General features: G+C 38.9%; 2 protein-coding genes across 9 annotated transcripts; both read left to right on the top strand.

Moving 5' to 3' along the window:
• The first annotated feature begins 103 nt into the window (after positions 1-103).
• LOC122527481 (steroid hormone receptor ERR1) lies at positions 104-15,371 on the top strand. 6 transcript variants are annotated; one of them, XM_043651714.1, is made up of 9 exons: positions 104-249; positions 10,881-11,027; positions 11,163-11,276; positions 11,371-11,500; positions 11,765-11,986; positions 12,118-12,153; positions 12,296-12,436; positions 12,562-12,764; positions 12,841-15,371. In XM_043651714.1, exons 1-9 carry the CDS (start codon positions 238-240, stop codon positions 13,177-13,179), a joined length of 1,344 nt encoding a protein of 447 aa, XP_043507649.1. In that variant the 5' UTR covers positions 104-237; the 3' UTR covers positions 13,180-15,371. The 6 variants fall into 6 exon arrangements, with proteins under 6 accessions (XP_043507649.1, XP_043507648.1, XP_043507652.1 ...); XM_043651713.1 differs by lacking the exon at positions 104-249 and adding an exon at positions 3,660-3,896; XM_043651715.1 differs by lacking the exon at positions 104-249 and adding an exon at positions 3,662-3,896 and having other exon boundaries at positions 11,780-11,986.
• Positions 15,372-15,578: 207 nt separating this feature from the next.
• LOC122527480 lies at positions 15,579-23,844 on the top strand. Of its 3 annotated transcripts, none has more exons than XM_043651711.1 (4): positions 15,579-17,093; positions 17,205-17,523; positions 17,655-18,734; positions 19,804-23,844. In XM_043651711.1, the coding sequence occupies exons 1-4, from the start codon at positions 17,027-17,029 to the stop codon at positions 19,868-19,870; spliced, it is 1,533 nt and encodes a 510-aa protein (XP_043507646.1). In that variant the 5' UTR covers positions 15,579-17,026; the 3' UTR covers positions 19,871-23,844. The 3 variants fall into 3 exon arrangements, with proteins under 3 accessions (XP_043507646.1, XP_043507645.1, XP_043507647.1); XM_043651710.1 differs by having other exon boundaries at positions 17,175-17,523; XM_043651712.1 differs by having other exon boundaries at positions 17,043-17,093; positions 17,189-17,523.
• Positions 23,845-24,140: the final 296 nt, after the last annotated feature.

Genomic DNA, 24,140 nt, shown 5'->3' with positions numbered 1-24,140 from the left:
CGCAATGATTCCTTTTTCATTGTAAGTAAAATTTGAGTTTATTATTTCTCCGATAGAGGTTAGCACTCGTCATATTTGAAATTCTTGTCTGTATCGTAAACGTACGATGGCGCCACGCGAACAACAATCGGAGCCATCGAGTTTTCTGCTTCTAGTGAGTTGTGGAATCGGCCATTGCTCCAATATTTTTCTTGTGATTGAAAATTTTTAATCTCTGATGGAAATAGAAACGTGTATATGAGTATCGAGGTAAGTTGTTTGATTACTTGTTACATTTGTTTTTTTGCTATGTATTTTTATAAAAACAGTAAAGATAACTGGGCATCAACGATCTGCCAAATTTTGTTCCGCCATCTTTGTTACAAATTCGTTTACATTTTGCTGTGTGTATTGTATTTTTTGCAATTATTTCATACCTCATGTTTTTATATTAAATTCGTTTTGGTTGGTTGATTACATGCGTGACACGATTTGTGATTCTGTAAGTCCGTCTTCGAATTTGTTTTCTGATCTTCTAGTTAACTGTGTGGGTTTAACAATTACTGTTATGGCCTTGGTTTTTTCGTCCAAAAAAACGATAGTTATGAAATTAGGCATGTGATGATAATAAAAGTGTGATACTCCTCTTGTACTGTAGTTTTCGTCTTCTTTAAATCAGTAGTTTAATATTTACTAATGCGGTATTATTTCCTGTTAGATATAAAGTTGAAATTTTATTACATAAATATTTCTATAGGTGTATATATTTAAAATTAATTAAAAAATTAATTATATTTTAAATAAAATAGTATATGATTTTACTACATTTTATGAAGAACAAATAAATTTATTATTTACAAAATATGCATATGCATTTAAAAAATGTTAATAATAAAATTTTTAAATTATTTCTCGTAAAAAATTTGAAGATTTTTAAAAATATATTTGCCAAGAAATATTTTCGATTTGTAAATAATGAATACGAAAATTTTTAAATATATAATTAATACTCTTGATTATTTTATTGTAACGTTACTACAAATATATATTTGAGTTATTAAGTAAACGTTGGTTAAATAATTATAATCAAAATTACAATATTCAAAGATGGAAAAATTAATTATATATACCGACGGATGAAATTAGAAATTTCTTTATTACCGACTTTTATCTTTTTTATTTTTGAAGGTAACATTACATAAAGTTCAGTGTATCATTGCTGTTGAATAATTTATTTATAAATATTGAAACAAATTTTATTGTGGTTATTGTTGTTAAATTATGTAGAAGAAAAAATAAAAGATCATTTTTATATATATTTTTAATACGTCTTTTATTCAAAATGTAATTTGCATATGTATTTGTGCATGCGAAATTAATTTTCATTATTCTTCATGTAAGAATTGATTTAATAAATAGATATTTATTAAATAAAGCTTTTTAGATTGATATTACTACAGTTTTCGATTCTTAAATAGTTTGGCGTTTAAATCGAACGTAATCAAATTAATTGAGACGATCCAAAAGATGTTCGAAATATATATAATAATATTTTTTTATATAAATTTTATTTGTATTTATAAAAAGATGTCGGAATTTACGTAGTACCACAGATACGACACAGTATTGAGAACATGAGAAAGCGAGAGTGCCATATCGATCTGGTTAGTTTGAAGTCTACCTACCTCAACCCTACTTATACTTTTACTGATCGCTTTCATCGGCATAGGTTTTCTCTTGTATTTTTACTTGTCAATTTATTCTTGAGGACACGTATTTTTTGTGCACAATCTTTCTTTCTACGAAAAGAGTGCCTTTTATTCTCTTGACGTTTTCGTATTGGTAAATTAAAAACGCGAGATGACTATTACTTGTATGTTTGATACAAATCTCTCGATGGCTATTACTTCTCGCGCGAAGTGTGTGGGAAATCTTGAAAATACATGCAACATCGTTTATATTATATTAATAATTTGTTAAAACATAGTTATTAATAAACAGTCGTAAAATAATTGTTTTATATATGAATTCTACACAAACACGACCGATATGTTTTCTTTGATTTACGCGACTTACTTAATTTTCTTCACTACGTGTCAAAAAGACTAAAAAATATAATTTGTAAAATCTCCTCTTAAAAAAAAGACATTGTTGAAATACTTTGACTAGAATCTAGAATCTAGAAATACTTCGACTAGAATACTACAATTTTCACTTCCCATCATTAAATACAGAGAAAAGAAACGCAAGTTCATTACCCTTGCGTAATAAAAATTACCAAGGCGTAACTTTTCAATATCAACGTTCAACCTACATTTCCTTGTTTACATACCAATTCTTCCCACGCTTGCTACGGTTTTTCGATCATTTCTTTGGTCATCTGAGTTCTTTTTTTCTTTCTTTTTTTTGCCAATAAAAAAACAGCAAAATACACCCGATGACATAACAAAAAAAGGGAGAATTTAGACGAACGTTGGATAAAATCACATATATATGTGATACGTAAAACGTTCGGTTAAAAAGGAGACCCGATAGATAGGTAGGTTTTCGGGGAGGTGGGTAACGGCATCGGCAGATGAAAATTCTCCGAGAGTCTACGCTGGTGGGCTGTCTTGGGCGGGCGACGGCTGTGCGCAAAAACGGCGGCAGTCAAGTTCAAGGCCACCGGCTACTTTCCTTTCCCCCCTCGCCGACGCGATGGTGAGCAGCCGCCGCCTCCAGTACCACCACTGCTGCCGCGCGACACCATCGCTACCACCGTCACAACCACTACCGCTGCCGCCGCCGTCATACCCACAGCCACCGCCCCCGCCTCCCACCTATTCTCACCCTTCCATCGTGGTATACACGTAGCACGCATAACGTCAGTAACGTATCAACTTAGAACTATTTCGGCTATGGGGGTAAAAGGGAGCGTTTCGAGGCTCGATCGATCTACCTAGTCGTCCTGAAAGTTCAACACCGTTTCTTCCTTTCACATATTCCCGAGATGTTTCTTTATTCTCGTCGTAGAGATCTTTTGCAATCAAAGGAATTGTTCCGTCTTGAAAATTGAATTCGCTCTTCCCCCTCGTTGCATCTGAAACATCTTTAAAGGGGAAATTCAACTGTCGAAAGATCCGATTGAACGTAGCTTTAAGACCAAGGGTTAATGACCGATTGATCCACGATCGTGATAATATTCACGGTAATGTCTCGCTTTTGTATTTGTACAGTATGGTGACAGTTGTCTTTTAGATTGGAGCTTGTGGTCGCTGATTTTATCACCGATAAATACAGCCCGATCTAACTTCGTGAAGCTTCTAAATGCAAACGGTTTGATGTAGAACGTAGGGATACTTCAATGAAAAAAAATTTCATTTGTGCCGTATGAATAGTAGATACTTTTATCTTTCATACGTAGCTAACTGGATAATAGAAATCATTCTTATAGTTATTCCATAGTGATCTCGAGGACGTTTATCGTTCTATCGATAAAATGTAATAAATGAATTCTATACGAAATGCTCTGTTTTATCTGCTTGTAAGAAACTGCTAATACGAGATTAATTAATCGAACAAGTATGTTGTACAAAAATTCTGTTCAATTATTCAACGATCAGGTAATTAGCAGAAGTATACGTTTGGTGGATTTCGTGGCGCCCGGTGTTAGGATCGGCTGGCTATTACCGTATCCTCCGAATTGCCGTCAGTCGTGTACGGCTCGCCGTGCCGTCAACGTCGTGGTAGGGGGCTGGTATGTACATACGTCGCGCGTGTGCTCGCTCGTGTTTTGCTCATGAGTGCTCCGGACATTAGGCATCAAGATCGTTCTCGCTTTACGTAAACGTAAAAGAGAAAGCGTGAAACAAAAGCGCAATATCACCGGTGCCATTTGGATAGAGTCGTCGGCCATGGATGCATGGATGTACGATGTGGTAGGTGCTGTCGATACATAACCTTTTTCTTCCTTTCCTTCGATCTCGTGGCTTTGTTTACGTTGCTGCGCGCGCGTTCCCCGCTGTTTTCCGTTAATCCGTTCGATCGATTACGAAGCAGAGTCACGATCGTTTCGAAATAAGAACGTTCAAAACTTCAGTTTCCTTTTATTTAATTCGAGGAACTGAACATTACATACAGGCCGTGTGCTCGTATCGAGTTCCTCTCGATATATCTCGAGCATGTTCGTTTCTCTCTCGATATTATCCGCAAATTTCATGATTCTTTCTTGTTTTTCACGCAGATCGGTCTGATTGCATTCGCGGCGTGTTCGAAACTCGCTTGTTTTCCCGATGCAATAAGAATACGTGCATGTATATTATCTTTGTCGCATACCATCAGTCAGCTTTAGCGACAACTCGGTTATTACGTTACGACGTGTCTGTTAGGTAATCTATCCTGTAACTCGCAGATCGTTTTTCCACGCCTGCCGGTTTTTAACGTTACCGTTTCACTCGCGATTACTTCGATCTTTTGCAATCCCCCGTTTCCGTTAATTAATAACTGGAGCGGCGATCGCTTCGAATTAAACAGCTTGACACGCGTGATACGCGTAAAATATTTGAACAAACCTGTAACACAAGTTCAAGGTACCGTGTAAGTGTTGACTGGAAATATTTTATACACGATTCGCATACACGTGTGTCGGTGAGTGTTGTCATGAAAAAGTTGTTTATTTTGATGGCAATGAAACGCCTAAATTGGTCGACCTTAGCCGAGAAGCTTTTACCAAATACTTTTTCACATCCGTGGTTTTTGATCAAAGTTTTCGAGAATTTTGGACTTAATTCTCTGTTTTTTACAGTTTTGTTTGAAATTTGGAAATTCGTGTCTTCGCGGGCGTAGTAATCGATCGTGCATGAGGAATAATGACTCGTTAATTTTTCAAAGAGAAAAGATATAGATAATTCTATTAACCTTGAAATATTAAAAGGGACACGTAACAATTATCTCGCCTTCTTATTTAAAATCGTTTCAATTGTTTCGCGATAATTGACTTTTTTCGCGACCCGATATGTATAAGACGATGTTCAACGATAACGAATATAACAAAAATAAGTTTATACGTACCTGTTAGGGATTGCGAATTGTCTATAAATCTTTTGAATTTTTTTCATTTCAAAGATCGATGTGTTCGTTCAAAGATCACTCTTACACTTTATTGATAACAAAGATAATTATATACATATATCACACTAAATATATCCACGTACACATATACATGTTTCTCGAATTATTATGCGCAAACAAATCCATCTCCGAAACATGTCATGTCGGTGGAATTATTTTTTTTTTTCTCTCTCTCTGCTAGAAACTGTGACAATTTTGTAACAGCGTATTTCATGGCTTATATGGTATTTAATTGATTAAACGAATTATAAAACGATCTCGTATGTATCTGTACCCACGCGATACAAGGCTTACGCAATTCCACGTGCATTAGCCAAATATGTATGTGGAATCGCTGGTTTCACTTTTTCAATTTCATTATACTTAGCATTTCGATCGAATGCGTAGATCGTGTGCCAATATGGTCTTGAATCTCATTGATACCGATTTTTGATAAAACCCTCTCTTTGCCAGGGAATAAATATTGGCCAATTTTATCTCTTGCAATGTTTGCGAGAGATAATCACTCGCGAAATTTCGGGTTTGATTGCACGTGACGCATATGGTAAATCGATGAATCGGGTTAGGCTGACACCGCAACGGAAATCAATTTAAAGTTGTGGATTTCAACATAGAAAGTTTAGCAGAAGGGATGCTGTTGGAAAGTTAGAAAAAAAAAAAAGAAAAAAATTCGTCGCGAGGATGCGTCAGTAGATATTTTCGAACACATCCCGGTCCTTATTTCATGTTAGAGAAATTTTTAAATTGTTTCAAGTCTAGCCTTGTATCTTTATGGATTTCCTACCCTACGCTTATTTCTAAAACAAATACGGTTTCTTTTTTGTTCAGCAGTTTTTATTAAATCGTAGCGTTGAAATCTCTGGTTTGTGTTTTTGCTCATAACCATAAGGTAAATGCTGTTACACGAAGCTAGGAATTTCTACGGAGCGCGTTACCAAAAAGAAAAAGATTGACTAGCTTCGTTCAGTTGCGTTTACAAAAGACCATTTGTTTCTACGTTAAAGTATCATCCTCTTAGTGGTATGTTCACTCTGAGGATCTTCGCTTTGATTCTCTCTCCTCGAATCTCGATTTATCGCACACACCGCGAAATTATTACGTGCCGTATCTCCGTGTGTTTGCGCGTTTATAGACATTTAATTTGTATATCACTGTATATCACAAAATTGCATCGTGTTGCCTTTTTTTTCTCGATGGAATACAAATCTTTCTAATCGCGAGTCTCAACGATTTACATTGAACGAATTTACTTACGTTGATGAGGATACAAATTGCTAAATCGACGATTAAAATCGATGATACATATAGACGATGATGAATCGATTTAATAGAGTAGAGAGCCGATTTAACAGGGTAGATGAAAAATGCTTGAAAGACAGGCATTGACAGAAAGTGATAGTGCAAACGAGTGATTTGGCAGAACAATTGTAATTATTCGAATCGACTAGTTGTTGAATGCCGGATATGGTGGGGCCCCTGTCGATAGGCTACCGTGATTGACGATTGGCCGCACCGGTCGTGGCGATGATGCGTTGTCTGGTTTGGTAAGAAACAGGCTGCGTAATCACCAGCTTTCGGAACTTGGTCCGAGTGGGGAGCATTGAAGTTTTCAAACTACGAGATGACGTCATCTCGAAGTTGGGTCAGCCATAACCTTGGCCAATGCGCGAAACAAATTCTTACACCTACGCATGATTTTTACTTTTTGGACAAGCACACTTTCCTACAGACAACGTCTCGGTCACCGTTAGTTTTTCTTTCCACGTTTATTGAATTGGTTGGCCAATCGTAAAATACGTTCACTGGTAGTTTGCGAATCTTCTCAGTCCGTTTGAAATTTTGGGTAATTCAAAGTCCAAGTTTTATTGAAATATATATGTGTATATGTGTATATATATACGTATTTGTCTAAAATAAAAAGAGGGACGTTTATTCGTCTTTATTGCACGGTGAAAATTCGCGTTGAAAGACGACAGTCAATTCACCGAATCGTTAGCCGAGGCTAGAGATCAGAGACTCGAAAAGTGAAAGAGCGTCATTCCAAAATTAGCTCGGCGATAATCCTGATGTTATTATATGCTGACTCGTCGTTGCGTTATTTTTTATTGGGTAAACTTGCCTTGAAATCGGAACATGGTCGTTACCGAAGCGCTGGCCTTGACCGCGACCCAGGGTCTTCATCCTCGGGATATCGATTTGTTCTCTCTCGACTTCTAATTCTGTATCCACCTGTATATAACCCGTAACATAACCACAGCCACTTCGCGAGTAGTATTGTAATAATTCAGGGTCACAGCGATCGACTTGTTGCGAAATTGCGGGCGTACAAGCGTGCCGTGTAAGTAAGTAAGACATACGCCGCGCGGCGCTTTTCCTTTATCGGGAATTTATCCATAGGTAATAAACATTCGCCGTAACACGAGAGAATCGGATGGTGTCCGGTTCCTTTCGATCGTCTTCGATCACGTGCCGTGGTGTCTCGAGTTATCGAATGAAGAGGCTTGCGTAATCTGGAAAAAAACCATTTCCGTCCAACGGCAGAATATCGTTTCGCGAAAAATAGCGACGTGATTCAACCGATTCGACCCGAAATGTTTGTCGTTGACTCGTTTATCAACCGTACGATTCCCTTGCGCCTTGTTCTTATCGCTCGATTCGCGGTTTAGGTAATCGCACGCAAAGGTGATGTACGTGATGATTTTCAATCGTTATAAGAGAGAAAGAGAGAGAAAGAGAGTATCAGGATCAAGTTATAATGTAACACAAGCGTTAAATACGTTACAAATTCGAATACATAATCATCATTTCGTTTGGAGCTTCGTTCGAGTTTAGGCGGCGGCGTGTTTCCACGAAATTTCCAATTGGTTTGCACGTACGTGTAACGCTCTCTGCAAAAGATCTCGGTGTGTGAACCGACTCGAGTGTTCTCTCGATTTCTGTAAAACATTGCTGGCGGATGCCATTTTTTCAATGTTGGCACAAACGGGACGAGATCTAATTTGCAACAAGGACTCGTGATTGAGGAGCACGACTTAAAATAAAGCGATCGCAGCTACAACCGCTTTTTATTTGCCACCGCTTCTGCCACCTCTAGACTTCTTTTTTCTTTTTTTTTTTTTCCGCTTACATAATCGGGCTCGTTTAAAAAAAAGTTTGGACTCATCTCGTGCGTACCTCGAAAATTTCGATGGTCGCCGATATAGCGACTTGGTCGTCGAATCGAAAATACTTTACACTTGCATATATATATATACACATGTATACAAACTTGCGAAAGACAGTCGTTGTTGAACATTGTTGAACGATGAATGACAATCATTACGGGGGATGTGTTTTTGATCGTAATTAAGCAGCGTTATTGCGATAGAAATAAAATTACGGCTAGCCAGGTACAATCGATATTCAGGTCATGGCTTCCTCTAAAAATGGATGCCCGATTAAAAGCTCCGTTTTCTTTTCCTCTTGTTTTCTTTTTTTACACGCCGAGTGCGTGTACGTATGCGAGAAGACACGAATACCTCCTTCAAAACGGAATAATTAACGACCTTGTTCGCCACGACGTGTTATACACGCGGAGATCGTTTACGCGGAATGAAGCAATATAGTCAACGATTTCGCGCAAATCTCAAGGTATGCAGGTCTCCGAGTGTTCAATGAGAAAATCATCATCGATTTCATCGAGCAGGAAGACATCGCGTAGCTCTCCGGCCTGATTTGATCCGGGCCAATTGTTGGAATTCCACGTGTAAACCCGTCAGAAGCTGTACGAACGCACAGAGGGAAACGGGAGAATGAGAGCGCGGATAGATGTGCACGAGGAGCATCTGAACACGAGGAAGCTGAAACGGAGCAAGATAGATAAAGAGAATAGGGGATTTGTTGCGAGAAAGAGAGAATAAGAGAGAGAGAGAGAGAGAGAGAGAGAGAGAGAAGCTAGAGCGTGGCTTGAACAGAGAGGCAGAGGGAGAAAGAAAGAGAGGAAAGTCAGACAGAGGGACTCAAGGTCGGCAGAGTCGGCTGTTTCCGTCGGAGTTCGGCGGCTAAAATTGTGTGTTGGCGCGGTTCTGCGGCCTTCGCGAACGTGGCCGCTTCTCTCACAGAAAAGTCAAGTTCAAGGCTAACCAGATATCGCGATACATTCGTTTCTCTCCTCCTCTTCCTTTTTTCTTCTTTTTCTCTTTTTCATTTCACGCTCTTTCCTTCCGTCTGCAGTTTTGGTAACTGCTTAATCGAACGGAGGATTGTGACGGGGATCTGGAGAATGTGAAAAAAATCAAATGTATCGCCGATGACTCGCAGGCTCCGTGGCTTGCTTCATGGATGCGCGCTTACGCAATCCCGATCTCTCTCCTCTCCCTTCGTCTCTTTAAACTTTCTTCTCCTCGGTCGTACCTGTTTTTCTTCTTCCCTTTTCCTTTTCTTCTCCCTCTCTGTCGTCGCGCTTTTCATTTCTGACGGAATTCGCACGGAACTCGAGGGAGTTGTGTCACTATCGTCACGGCCATCATTATGTATCGTGGCCGAGTGTTCCGCGCACCGTGTCGGTTTTTATTTCATTAAACTAAACGTGGGAGACGCGCACGTGAAGTACTTCGCACGACTAGCCAAGTTCGAGGCTAACCAGATGCTCCGATGCCTCGTGTTTTCCTTCCTTTTTTTTTAATTCCTCGCTGTCGTTGTTCCTTCTTTTCTTTTCTTTTTTTTTTTTTTCGTCTGTCCTTCGGCTGCCACGCGAGATTGACAATTCCCAATCTTTATCGATTTCTGTCGTTGAGAGAGAGAGAGAGAGAGAGAGAGAGAGAGAGAGAGAGAGATAAGTGGAGCTCGCCAAAATGGAGCTCTCGATCGGAAGAAAAGTTCCGTTTTTTTTTTTTTATGGACGCGTGTGTTGCGAGAACTCGAATAAAATCGATAGCCCCGGCGTTCGGTATGATAGCCGGGCGTTTTCCATTATTCTGTTTGTGAATGGCTGCTCGGCGATTCACGTAGAATTGAAATCGAGCGAACGATATGAATCGGTGTCGAAAATGGTCGCGTTGCGGTGATAAGGTGTCTGCCTGCGAGAGATAGATTGCAGCTGGGGAGCGCATAAATCTCCAGACACGCGTCCCAAGCTCTCGCAAACGATCGTAACTGCATCTCGCAGAAAAGTCAAGTTCAAGGCTAACCAGATACTCCGCGCCTCTTCCCTTTGCCCCTCGGCCCCCTTTCTGCGTGCATTTAATATACGACACCGAGGGCAGGAGGGTGGCAGAGGAGCAGGCTTACGCAATCCTTTCACCGTTACTTTGTTCACTATCGCTCTACCTATCCACTGTTCCTTTAAGGATACCTTCCTTTTCATTAACTTATGATTCATTTCACTCTTTCTTTTTTTCTCATATATATTACCGTGTTGCATCGTACAACAACGATTTCTAACCCTCGGATCGTTATCGAGTCGTTAAAGAGAAAGACAAATTAGAATTAGATGAGCGAGAAAGTAGAAGATTGAATTAAGAATCTACACGCTGCTGATATATTCCGGGAATGCTACGGTGCCTACGGTATCGTGAATTTTCTGAAGTCAATTCTAAAAATGCTTGAGGCGTTGGTCGTGCTTAAAAATAGCGGCAGGAGAAAAAAGTGCAGCTGACTGGAAAGCAGACTGTCTCTTCTTTTGCTTTTCGGCATTTGCCACGGTTCGTTTAAAAGTAAACGTCGTCAAGGCTGTATTATATGTCGGGGGACAGGTAAGAGAGTAGGAGACGTACGCGGAATTGTAAGATGTTCTTCTGCGTTGATTGTTTCAGGTTTGTATGATGCCCGGTGGCGGCACCGAAAATATGATTGGAAATAATAGGACCATGGCGAACATTAAACAAGAAATTGAGAATCCTACCACCCCGACGCAGAATTATCAAGTTTGTTCACCGACCACTACGCTACAGCATCAAGAGGTATGTATTTTTGAACAATTTGCGCAATTTTCTCCGCAGAGAGAACATTGTGACCGATTAAAAATTTCACATAACTTGAAATAGCCAGTGCAAAGTAATAAGTATTACATAATTTTTTTTTTCTGTACTTTGCAGGTAATTTGCAGTAAAATAGAGGTGCCAGCCGACTATGGTGGGGGTGAAGGTAGCCCTGGTAGTCCGGAAATGCATCATTGTTCGTCAACCACTCAGCCTTTAGGAACACCCGAGGTAAACAGTGTGCGAACTATAGCTGAAATTGTATTCTTTTGCGAGGTTATTCTGCAATTCTTTGTATCAAGACTCAACGTGTTGTTTTATTTAGGAAGGCGTTAAAGAGGAAGACATGATACCCAGGAGACTTTGCTTAGTGTGCGGCGATGTTGCGAGTGGTTTTCATTATGGGGTCGCGTCTTGCGAAGCGTGTAAAGCTTTCTTTAAAAGAACCATACAAGGTAAGAAGAGTTCTTTCTGCGCTTGCAGATATCTCCTGAAAAATTTTCCAGGTAGCACCACGCAACTATAATTAAATATAATATAATACACATAGTATTTAAATATAACATAGTTGCAGCAATACGATTTTCTTGTTCCCTTGCTGTTGGTATCGGGATATTTTAATTATCCGTACCCACGTGCTACTGTTCTAAAGCGGATGTATTCATAAAATTGATATTGGTGCTACCTGGATGAGAACCATGTATATTACAATAAAATAGCGAGTAATTTCACAGGTAATATTGAATACACGTGTCCTGCGAATGGGGAATGCGAAATAAACAAGCGTAGGAGAAAAGCATGTCAAGCGTGCAGGTTTCAAAAGTGCCTTAGACAGGGCATGTTGAAGGAAGGAGTCCGATTGGATCGTGTCCGAGGAGGGAGGCAAAAATATAGAAGATCCACCGATCCCTACACGCCGGTGAAGACAGCTCCGTTGGAAGGTGATTTTTTTAATAATTCTTGCTGATATATAAATATCATGTTCCGATCGCGATCGTATCATTATAGAACGTATAGCTCCGTATAGTCTCGCAAACACGAGATTAAATCTTTGATATTTTATTCTTTCTAGCAAACATAGCGACAGGAGCTTCTAACGAAATAATAAGTAAGCTATCGGGTCCTTTCACTCTTTATTTTATTCGAGTCGGATACTTTGATTCGTTGGTAGATTCTTTTCATCTTAACATTAAATCATCTTAAGCCTGACCCAAGATGTTCAAACGGTAAATCTTTTAATTTATTGATAGATAATAAAATGCTGGAAGCTTTGGCTGCCTGTGAACCAGATATGCTGCAAGTATCCAATATCTCTCATACTCTTGACACAGATCAAAGAGTACTTGGACAGTTATCTGACTTATACGATCGGGAACTGGTTGGAATAATTGGTAATATATAACGACAGTTTTTTTTTATCAATATAAAGTTATATTTGATTATGGTTAACCAATCTTTTATTAAATTTCTTTTATTAAATTTCTTAACCAATCTATTTAAAATTCCTCTCTCGAAGGTTGGGCAAAGCAGATTCCTGGATTCAGTAGTTTAGCTCTAAACGATCAAATGCGGCTACTCCAAAGCACGTGGGCCGAGATACTGACGTTTAGTCTTGCGTGGAGGAGCATGCCAAATAATGGTAGATTAAGATTTGCCCAAGATTTTACCCTTGACGAACGACTTGCACGCGAATGCCATTGCACAGAGCTGTACACACACGTGAGTAGATCTCGAGTCATTATGTACATTTACATGTATCGAGTGCATCTATATATATTGTCTGTTTTTTGAACAGTGTATCCAAATCGTAGAAAGGCTTCAAAGATTGGGTTTGACCAGAGAAGAATATTACGTTCTGAAAGCGTTAATATTAGCAAACAGTGATGCAAGATCAGATGAACCACAAGCGCTATATCGTTTTCGAGATTCTATTCTAAATTCCTTATCGGACTGTATGGCGGCAGTAAGACCGGGACAAGCGCTTCGTGCTACTCAAAACATGTTCCTAGTGCTGCCCAGTCTCAGGCAGGTTGATGGAATTGTTAGAAGATTTTGGTCTAGTGTTTATCGAACGGGGAAAGTACCAATGAACAAGCTCTTCGTAGAAATGTTAGAAGCTGCATATTATCGATGAAATATCAACTCGAATTCAATTTAACGATAACGATTATTAAGGACGGCAGTAGTATAATTGTAACATGTTATGAATGAGTAGGGTACGTTCCTATGCGTCCCCAAAAGGCGTAAGCGAAAAACAGTGAGTGATAGTGAATCGCGGAGATACGGAGAGTGTGCAGTTTTATTAATTTTCTCTGAAAGGAGGACTCGTATGAAATAAAAGGCTTTATTTTTCAAGTGTGAAAAGTGTTGGAGCTTTGGCCAGTGATCCCAGCGGTCGTTGAAATTCGCGAAACACTTTAAAATATCAGGCATATTGTTTCGTCGAAATAACCAAACTTTCCTTTTCGAGTACCCCTTTTACAGGTACAAAGAAAAAAAAAAAAAAAAAAGAACGATGTTATTTCAGGATAGCATACGTAGGAAACGTAGTACAAGTTGCGAGATGCTCGGAGCTCTCATTTTAGGATAGTTTACAAAGATCTGTCGCCAGACAGAAGAATCTACCAAATAAACAAAACGTTTTCATTTACGTAAGATCGTGACACCGAACCAGTGATATCGTAGAAATCAAATGCAAATGTACTAACTGTGGGTGTTTGACGTTATAGAGTTAGCATCGTGTTACCAAATACTACCAATTCAATCAAAATTATACGTAGCTCCAATTCGAATGTTATTTTAGTCATGTCTTTTTTCCGAGAGAGAGAAAAAATCCAGTCAATTTGAAATTAGAGGATCGCGAACTTTATATTTTTAAGAATGTCTAAGATATATGCCGTTTTATATAGAATAACTGCACATTTTAATACCATTAAGTGTAAAGATTGATAAGTGTAAAATCGATGTGTGTACTGCATTAAACATCCATAGTTATAATTCAGCAGATGAATTTAGTGCTGTTGTACAAATTGAACCAATTACGCGAACAGAGCTGTGAACAGTGAACAAGGAAAAGCGAAAGAATGGCTGGATCGTTCTCTAATTAGCGTCATGCTGTTTTTTACAAGACACTGTGAGAGAAAGATGTTTCGAGAACGAACCTTTGGCCAGGTTGCCAGGTTCTAGGGAAAGCAGAAAAAAAGAGTTTAATCGATTGTTGAAATGATTGCGAAGTGTTATTCGCGCGTGCCACACAGAGAACGTAGGAGAGTATATATTATATTATATTATTATATTGTATGTATTCAGGGATCTTTATTATCTAGTTATTATTGTTACGAGATCTGTGCACGGATCTTGCGCATAATATTGCTTTTTTTTCGAAGCGAGGAATCGTAATATCGTATAGGAGCTACTATTCACACGTAAAATATTCAGTTTTAAGGGAGGAAAAACCGTTTATTGCAAATTAATGGAGTTTTTTCTTTGCCGGTTACACGCGACGAAACACAAGGTTTCTATCGATTTTCGAATCGGCTTTTTGTTATTTCATGATTAATCGATATTAACACGAAAGAAGTAAATTGTTTTAGGACAAGTTATGAATAAATGTTAGGATAAATTAGACACGTTAGGCAGATCGAGTCGCTCGAAACTTTGTGTCGTTTAAACAGCGGTGTAATCATGTGACGTTCAGAGTGCAATAATATCAGGACATGCGATTACATTTTTCTTATCGGTCAATCGATCGCGGCGACTATTTTAGTTTTCTTTATTTGTGTATTTCGTCTTCGTTCTCCTAACATTTGAAACTTTGTTTAAACCTCCTGCATTTAAATACACGATGCAAATAGTTGACAGTAACGCTTACATATTGCGTGTCCTTCCTCCATTAGTTTCTCTTGGTTACCTACTACGGTTCATTCCTCACTACGAAACAGATAATGCAACGAATGCGATGGCGGAAAAAGGAAAAGAGAAAATCGCTGTTAAGCCACGGCGAATTTTTGTTCTGCTTTTTTCTGGCCTACTTTGTTTCGTGCTCTTCCTTCTTTTCCAATAACATGGGTTTTTCTTTTTCTTTCTTTTTCTTTTTCTTTTTTTTTTTTAAATCTACAAATTGCGCCAAAAGAAATCATGAGTTTTAAGGGGAGAATCAAATATTGATCGTTCATTGGTGAATACCGTCGGATATTGTTTTGACACATGTCAAATGATTTATCGAAATGTTTGTCTTAGTTTATGCGAATATTTGCCAGGGAATCAATAGTTGACGTTTTGATGGAGCTTGTCATGTGTCGATATGAAACATTGTTCGTTTAAAAAGAAAAAAAAAATAATTGTCTCTCTAGTATCAATGTTTGGTTTCAGATGATAATAGTATCTGTACCGTCCAAAATAGGAGGTATTAGAGTTTCGTATCAATGGAAATCCATTCGGTCTCGTGTGATTTAAAGATATTTCAATTTTATTCCTGTCAAATACGTTAATATTTTTTTCCATCGCCGCAGTCTATTGATTTCTTTTCGTACATCGATGTACGTATTGACACTTCAATTCGCAATCCATTTCTTCAAACTTTTTCTGGAATGTCACGTTTTTTTGCGAGGGAAACAAGCTTTCGAGTAAATGAATTTTTATATAAGGCCTAATGATATCTTGACAGATCCATTTCAAGATTCTACCACAGTTAACTTATAATGATCGAAATTTCAAATAGAATCTATTAGAATCCGTTGTGATAAACGTCAGACTGACATTAAACAGTATCAACTGTCAAAACGATTTGATTCATTCTCTGGTTCGTACGTTCTTACACGATTTTATAAACTGGACTCAACGCTGTGTCGCTGAATTTTATAGGCATTTTCCTTCTAACGTGTTTTATCCGATTCGCCGATTCGCCGTGGCGGTAGAATCATAGTCTCAGGGGTTTCAACCAACAACCAACAAATAGACAAATGATACAAATTTAGAGACATATATTAAATAATTAAACGCGCGAATATATTTGTGGAGCAACATATTATAATAGTAACGTATTATAACAGTAATAACGATAAGAATGACGATGCCGACGATAATGATAATAATAACGATAGAGAATATTAACATTAGTATTAATGATGATAACGATGATGATAATAAAGATAAGAATGGCAAGAAAACACTATACGGTGACTTGTTTGCATTGTAAATCGAGACTTGCATACTTGCTTGCACACCGCGAGAGATAACGCATCCGCTGCGAAAGGAGTACAACTTTAATGTCACTTTTTTTTTTTTAACGAACTTCTTTGCTGCGATAGGGAGAAACTTCGTACGTATATATATATATATATATATATATATATATATATATATATATATATAGAGTTCATCCGCAACAAATTCGACTACAATCCTCTCTCTGTATTTTACTTGCATCGGTATGGTCGCGCAACTTGAAAACGCTTCCGCTTCTCTCGCGAAACGTGCGTGCGCCAAGAAAGATGACAAATGGATCGTGGACCTGAAAAGTTTCATATATCATGGCGTGTAGTGTTTACAGTGTAGGTTTGTTTCTTCTTCGAAAGTACAATATAAAGTGGTTCTTCGAGAGTCCTTCTTTCCTCGTCCGTTTGCCGGACAAACTCACCAGACCAGTCATAAATTGTACCTGCTGCGAAGGAACGCTGCTTCTGCAATTTCTACGAATATATATATATATATGTGTGTATAAGAGATATACCTGTAATTATAATTTTTATATATATATATATATATATGGAAACGGATACGTATGCGTAAGCGTCTTAGCGAGTCGATCGAAAATAAAGTAGGAACTAACACCGATCTTTTGCTCTTTCACGTCTTGACTCTGTGGGCTCCCGTTCGAATTGAATCGTTCGTGTCGAAAATATTCGCGAGCGTTTACGCGCGAAATGTGCCGATTCTAACGAAATAGAATATTACATCGCCTCAGTTGACGCACAGCAATCATGTCGCAAGCGGCGGTTCCGCGTGTGTTCCTCTATTTATTAGCTTCCTTCTTCGTCGCTTTTTCCAGTAAGTGTTCTTTTATTATTATTATTTTTTTTTTTTTTTAATATACGTAAGTACTTACGTAGCATGCACGATTGATGAAAGGTGAAATTGAAAAGGGCCATTTCCTCGTAGAAGCAAACTCGCACGTGCAGCCGGACAATTGTTTGGAGTTCGATGTCGACGATCTCGAGGATTACTTGTCGAAGCTCAATTTCGAGAATGTGCCGACGATCAGTATGATGATCGGCGAATTCAAATGTCCGGTCACAGCTTTGCCGTTCGGCGCTTTGAAATCGGACTGGGCGAGACTGCTGCTTCTGCAAAGGGCGCAACCGAGGGAATCAATTTTGTTAAAGAAACTGGGTCGTCTTTTCAGAATCTTGGTGACCGCCTATTTTCAAATGGAAGAACGTTTCGACGTTGTGCAATCTGGATCTTTAAGTACGAGCAGGTTGGTATGAAAAAGTACATTTGGTAAGTTTAACTTGACGATTTGAAGTTTTCCTTCTTCTCTCTTCACGACTAGTAAAATTTTCTTTTTGCTTCTTTTGTTTGTTTTATTTCGATCGAACATTTTCACAGTCCAACCACGTTGTCTACGAATGAAAGCATTATTAACGTTGATTCGAAGGATCAAACAAAAGAACTCGGTAGCACGATAACCGATCCGAGAGAGACAAACGAAACCTCGATGAATTTAGTTTCAACTATCACGTTTAACGAAGAATCGAATAGCACGATCGAAATTAAACGAACTACAGCTGCGAGTTCGAGCGTAACAAGCGAAGTCGAAAGCGACGATTTTGATGCAATGCGTAATAATATCCCTTCGGTGAAAGTTACACTGTCACCCGTCGTCGATGGAACAATGCTTTGTCCGACGAGCAAGCAAATCGATGAAAAGAGCACGACGACTTTTGCAAATATTATCGACTTTTCATATATAAGCGCCGAGAAACAAAAGTACAGAGAGATTACAACTTCGAGCGCAATTGAATACGTCACGGCTGACACTGGGAATAATTTCACCATGAATAACAGTTGCGCGAATATTTTTCCAACAAACAAATTAAATGAGAATCGAAACGACTCCGTCACCGACGGAGATATTAAAATTTCAACGACGGAGTTCGGCGGAGAGACGACAAATTTAATTTCTGCCACCACTAGCATTTCGGGGCTACGGGATTCTAATGATCAAAGATCAATGCCGAAATTAACTCTCCCCGTTAATTTCAACACGGCAGAATCTAATGAGATAAAAGGACACGTTTCTCTAAAGAAAACCAATGCCGGAAGTGGCTCTTCTATTTCTCAGGAAATCTCGGATTTAGCGAAATCCGAAAATATAAGCCTCAATCCCACGAATCGTCCAATCGGCAGAGTATCACAAGTCTTTCAAAGGGTTCCGTGCAATTCTGTAAATTCTACTGTCCCCTGTAACAAGATCGAGAAACCATCGTCGGACAATGAGGTTTGGAAATACATTGCAATTTCACCAAAAGTTAATTCGGCTACAGTTACCACGAAACCGACCTCAGCGTTGGAAACGGGGAGCGCAAATCAATCTGAAGGAGATTTGATAAAAACTAGAAAACGTGGTAGCACGAACACGAATATCGAAAAAAGTTTCCGGTGGTTTTATACCTTTGCCCACGGAAGGTACATGTTTCTCATGCAGGTATTACTGAATTGCGGATTTTCATGCATTTGCAAGAAATTTTAAATCGCCAGTAAATATAAAATAGTCAAAGCATAATGTTTTCTCGCGTTTCTTTTACCGAGATTTTTTTTTTTCTTTTTTTAAATTATATTCTCAATAATAGGAATTTGCAGGAAAATCCGTAATCTAGATATCACACGTTATTTTAGATTGTTGCACGTGAAATTGCGTATGGAATCATTTAGAATTTGATGACTGAGCTGAATAATATCTATTCACGGATGTCAATTCGACTGTCTATAATGTTTAATTTGAAAGTCACATATCCGTATGAATGTTCACATTTTGAAAATTTTACTTTGTACATTTATTATTCCGTTAATCAATTCTCCTATAAATTTTAGAAATTTTAATCAGGAGTTGAAGTTTATTGAAAATAACATAATTTTATTGTTAAGAAGTGAATCATCGAATTCGAGTGCATTTTTTTTATAAAACTTAGAATTTCGTTCTATGAAGTAAACATTGCATTAATTGGCAGGTTTCTGAAAAGTCTTCTGAAAAGTTACATTAATAATATTATAACGATCAGCGACGCCATCGCATTAACGTCATGTGATTCTCATTGTTATTTAGTAATCGATGATGCTATTATCATGTCATGTGATTTTCGCTGAAAAATGAATTACAATAAGTTTTAATATACGAGTTCGTTTATATTCATTTATTTACATATTCAGCTTGTATAGCTACAGTTATTGATCTGGCATTTCAGCAAAAATCGCATTTTATAAAATTTTAATTAAATTTGTCAGCCTCTGGTGAAAATTACTACCGAAGGTAGCCGGTTGTTGTAATATTATTACAACAGAGGAAACCTGCCGTTAAAGAAATTTATGTTAGAAAATACAAATACGAAACATACGAGGCAGGGGAAATTTTTAAATTTAATTTCAAACGATTGGAACGCCGAAAGTTATAAAAGATAATGCTCAAAGTTATTTCATCTGCAACGATCTAGCGATTATTTCTGTACGTTTGCCAATAGATATTTTGTCATAATTGCAGTAAGAATCCGTTTGATCGGAGCGTCCACATCAAATGCAACGGGAATAAACACAAGGACGGAGAATAAGCTCGCCACCGGGACGATATTTCTGGTCCGCGAGCAGAACGAATTTGCACGTATCGTTTAAAAGGCAAATGATGGATCGGATTGAACTGACGATAATAATAATAAAATCACTCGAATTGCTCGAGTTCGTTGCTTCTCGATTTCTCTGATTGTAATCGTATTTGCAGGCCCCCGTGTAAGAGGGTCGCACAGTTGCGACAACTGGACACTTGCCGATTCTTATCAGCGATATTGCGAGCCAGTCCATAAATTCATGAGGCGGTGTAACGTTGACTGATATTTACGAGGTCCGCAGCTGGTCAACGTTCGTCATGCTTTACGAGCTGTCGTAAACGAATCCTCTTATTATTCCGGCTTCTGTCCGTAGGATTTTTTTCGGACCGTCTGCAAGGCAGATTGGCGATCGTTCGTGCGCTGATCGGCCCCGATGCAATTTACGCGGGCCAACGATGGGCCATCGTTGTTTCGGATGTGATTACGATCCAGTTGAAATTGCACGCGAAATCGCGGGAAGAAGAACACACGGAAAACAAAACAAAAAAAAAAAAAAAAAAAAAAAAAAAAAAAAGAGAAAGATACGGGATCAGTGTTGCGCTGTTTAAAATGTTCTCTCGTTATCCGCGGGAAAAGCGCGAATGAAAACGACCGCGATGAGTTCATAATTGGCTTTACGCAAACTATTGTGACTCGATGGTTTAATAACGGTTTTTCGAGATAGCACAGCCGATCAGTTTAATTTGCAACGATAGCATATCAGCGGGTTGCGGTTAATAACCAGCCGAAGGTACGCGAACAAATAGGTGTGTTCGATCAGCGCGCCGTGTCGTTTCGAATTATTCCGCGATATTTTTGTTAAAATGTCCGTTTGTTCCGTTTGTCGATTTACGCACCGGCGATGGTGTGCGTAATCGTTTTGGTGTAAATGCCCGCCGTTCGAAACGTATGGGAAATCACCCTGTCCAATGACTTTATCGCTCATATTGCTTACAATTATACAAAATAGATTTTCGGCAAATATGCTTGAATTTTAGATTTACACGGTGGTTATTAATTCAATATGTGTCTCCTCTTTAATAAAAAATACACGCAATTCGTGACGCACTTCGATTTGAAGAGTATTCCAGCTACTTTGAATACCCTTGAAGTTAACATATTCGAGACTGTTTCAAGGATTTTAGAAAAATTGTCCTCGATAGCCGACGATATTTCTTCACTTGTAGTAAAATCTGTGCTGAAACAAGATAATTACATTTTACTATGATTTTTATTAAAAAAATATCACGTGTGTCGTTGGCTGCACGAAATCATTTTTCTATCCTAAAATCAATTGACGCGCAAAAGGATAAGTAACAAAGATAATGATATTTATCGTAAAAACTGAAGAGTAATCGCTTTTAGTCAATAACGCAAACATTGTGTCTCCAATTACCAAATAGAAACGTTAATAATTAAGTTACCGGTCTCGTGCGTGTTAATACTTTTCCCTTTTTATAACAATTTTTCTATCCTAAAGGTTAACACCTTTTACTGTTAGCTGATCAAAATTAATTAACTTCCGTTCTAACTTCGAATTCGGAGACTTTGTCGAACGAAATGCGTGGTCGACGTCCTGGAGATTAATCGTTAACAGGGTAATCAAGAAGTTAGTTTTCTCCGTTGCCCATTCGATTTGTTGTCGTTGAATTCCCAGTGATCAAGGCGGGCAGCGTTTTAATTCGAAAGACTCTGTTATACCGTTGATAGGTTTCCACGAGACCTCTTCGCAGGAATTAGCAACAGAGCGAGCTATATTTATTAGAGTCAATAATTTTGCCCGTTGTGAAACGAATTAGCGGTGCATCGCTTCCTTCGCGTGAACAAATTACCCAGTGAGATGCCGGTCGAACGGAAACCCTTTCCAGGTTTCCCTTTGCACCTGCTTTTCCCTATTTCTCACGTTCGCGCTGATAAACGGTCGCGCTTTGACGCGATTCGTCAGTAATTGCGTAAACAGTTGCGACCCCCAGACACGCTTGGAAATTCAAAGTTTCTCCCCGAATGCGAAATATTGTTCTCACGGTGTTGCATAGATATGGATACATAGATATAGATCGGCACCAGCTTCATAAGCTGACACGTTCGTTTCGTTTCACGCGGGCGCGCGCGCGTGCGAGAGAGAGAGAGAAAGAGAGAGATAGAGAGAGAGAGAGAGAGAGACGAGGGAGGGCTGACAAATTAATCCCGGGAAATCGTTCACGGAGGAGAGAGGCGGCTGCGGGATTGACAAATAAAGGCGATCAATCGCGGGCGAACGTTTCAACTCTGGCGAAACAAATTTCCTCATTACTTATCATTTCTTCGCGATTACTCGCCGGCCGGATTACCGCCGTGCATTGTTCTTCAAGGGAGGGGAAACAAATTAGCCGCTTCGTAGGAACGCAGGACATGAAGAGATTCTCTCTTAGCTCGGTGCTTGTTCCTACGGTCTCCCCGTGTCTGGAATACGGGAATATCTAACCGAGGGCTACGTCCGCTTGCTCAAACCGTTCGTCAGGATTACTTTAGCTTCTCTCGAGCAGCCTCGGTAGTTGCGACGATAGACTACTAGCAGCTAGAGCGGCGTCTATCTACCGCCGGCGGAAAGTTCACGGGAATCATTTAACTGGGAAAGAGTAGCGTGATCGTAAAGGGGTGAGGGATGGGTTGGAATGGTGGTGATAGTAGCGGTGCCGTTGAAGGAGGCAGAGGCGAGGTCGAAGAGACGCTCGGTAATTATTTTACCGACGAGAGCGAAAGGGTGAGAGAATGCAACTTGCCTCCTCCTCCTCCTCCTTCTCCTCCTTCTACCCCTACCCCTTTCGTCTTTTCATTCTGCCTCCGTTTCTGGCGGCTTGATGCTAATTCATACTAATTGGTTGCATTACTCCCGTTTCATTCACCCGCCGTGCCTGTTTTCTTTCCTTTCGATGGAAACCGCCCATTTTCATTCCTGTTCATTCTTCGTTAGTCGACGCCATTTCGTTCTTTCTGTTAATTAGTCATCCATTAGTTCGAAATATTTCCTGCAATTGAGCCGTGATTCTCGCGCTCTTGGATGTTCAGTTTGTGTTGGATTTTTGGACACTTATCACTGTGGATGTTTATTTTCGTTTGTTTAGATCCTTCGAGGAGCAAACGAAGGCAATTTCACTTGCTAGATTCGATCGATCCTCTTTGGGCTCACCGAATTTTAGAAAACTGTGCCGAGAGGCAGTATCTTCTTTTTCATTTTACATTATTTTATTATCGTTTCATTTAGAGAAGAATCAGTAGCTTTTGAAAATACATGGAATGGAACTTTCTCAGCTCCATCTATAATGCTATCATCCTATAAAATACTATTTTTCGAAAGGAAATTTCTATTCTTGTCCGTGTGACAAGAAATTATAAAGAAGTTATGAAACTCAACAATATTACGTTTGCAACGTTATAAACGAAATATTACAGATATTAAGGAGTTAATGATAAAAATTTGTTTCAGTCGCAAACGTGTAATATTGGAGTAGATTCGTGTGTTTATCTCTCCGTTTAGGTTGGCCAAAAGAATTAAAAGGCGGTAATATAGTCTCCGCGAGACACGCAACAAGGCCTAGCTTGGTAACCTACTCGGCTTCCGCAGAAATAATGGAGAAGCTTGAATTATAGCGAAATAAAATAACGGCTCGACCTATACCGGAAGAGGAGTAGGGAAGAGTGTTATAAATAGGTGGTCGTTCTTTGTTCTCGGCAACATGCTCCGCAACGATAAAAATTTCTCCTGAAAGCAAAAGATCTCACGGACCACGTGTAGCTACTTTTATGGCACTTGGCCAGTTTCGGGGTTGTACGCGTTCTTGAGCCGAGTTCTCTGCCCTCTTTATCCATTTTCTCATTCCCGCGCGCTCCAATGTTTTCGAAAAAGCAGCCCCAACGACCGCGGCACGTCATTTTTTCTTGCCTCACGACTCTTTGGGTTTTGAAAAAAAATGCCGAAACAAAAAATACGGAAGTATTTAATTTAGTTAATCCCTCTATCACGAAGTAAAATCGAATTCTCCAAATTTTAATAATTTAACGATCATCTATACGAGTTACGTCCTTTCCTTAATTGAAGTTAGAAAAAAATGCTAGAGAAGAAATAGTATAATACTACATATTCTTTTCACAAATGTAACAAATACTTTAAACGGTCTTTAAATACTTACGTTTGGGCGAAAACTTGTTGCCAGGCGTAGTACATTTTTATGTAGAATGAGGGAAAGGATTCGATTTA

This window comes from Frieseomelitta varia, unplaced genomic scaffold, assembly GCF_011392965.1.
Source record: "Frieseomelitta varia isolate USP_RPSP 00005682 unplaced genomic scaffold, Fvar_1.2 scaffold_221, whole genome shotgun sequence".
Taxonomy (NCBI): domain Eukaryota; kingdom Metazoa; phylum Arthropoda; class Insecta; order Hymenoptera; family Apidae; genus Frieseomelitta; species Frieseomelitta varia.
This window is presented reverse-complemented; position numbering and strand designations above follow the sequence as displayed.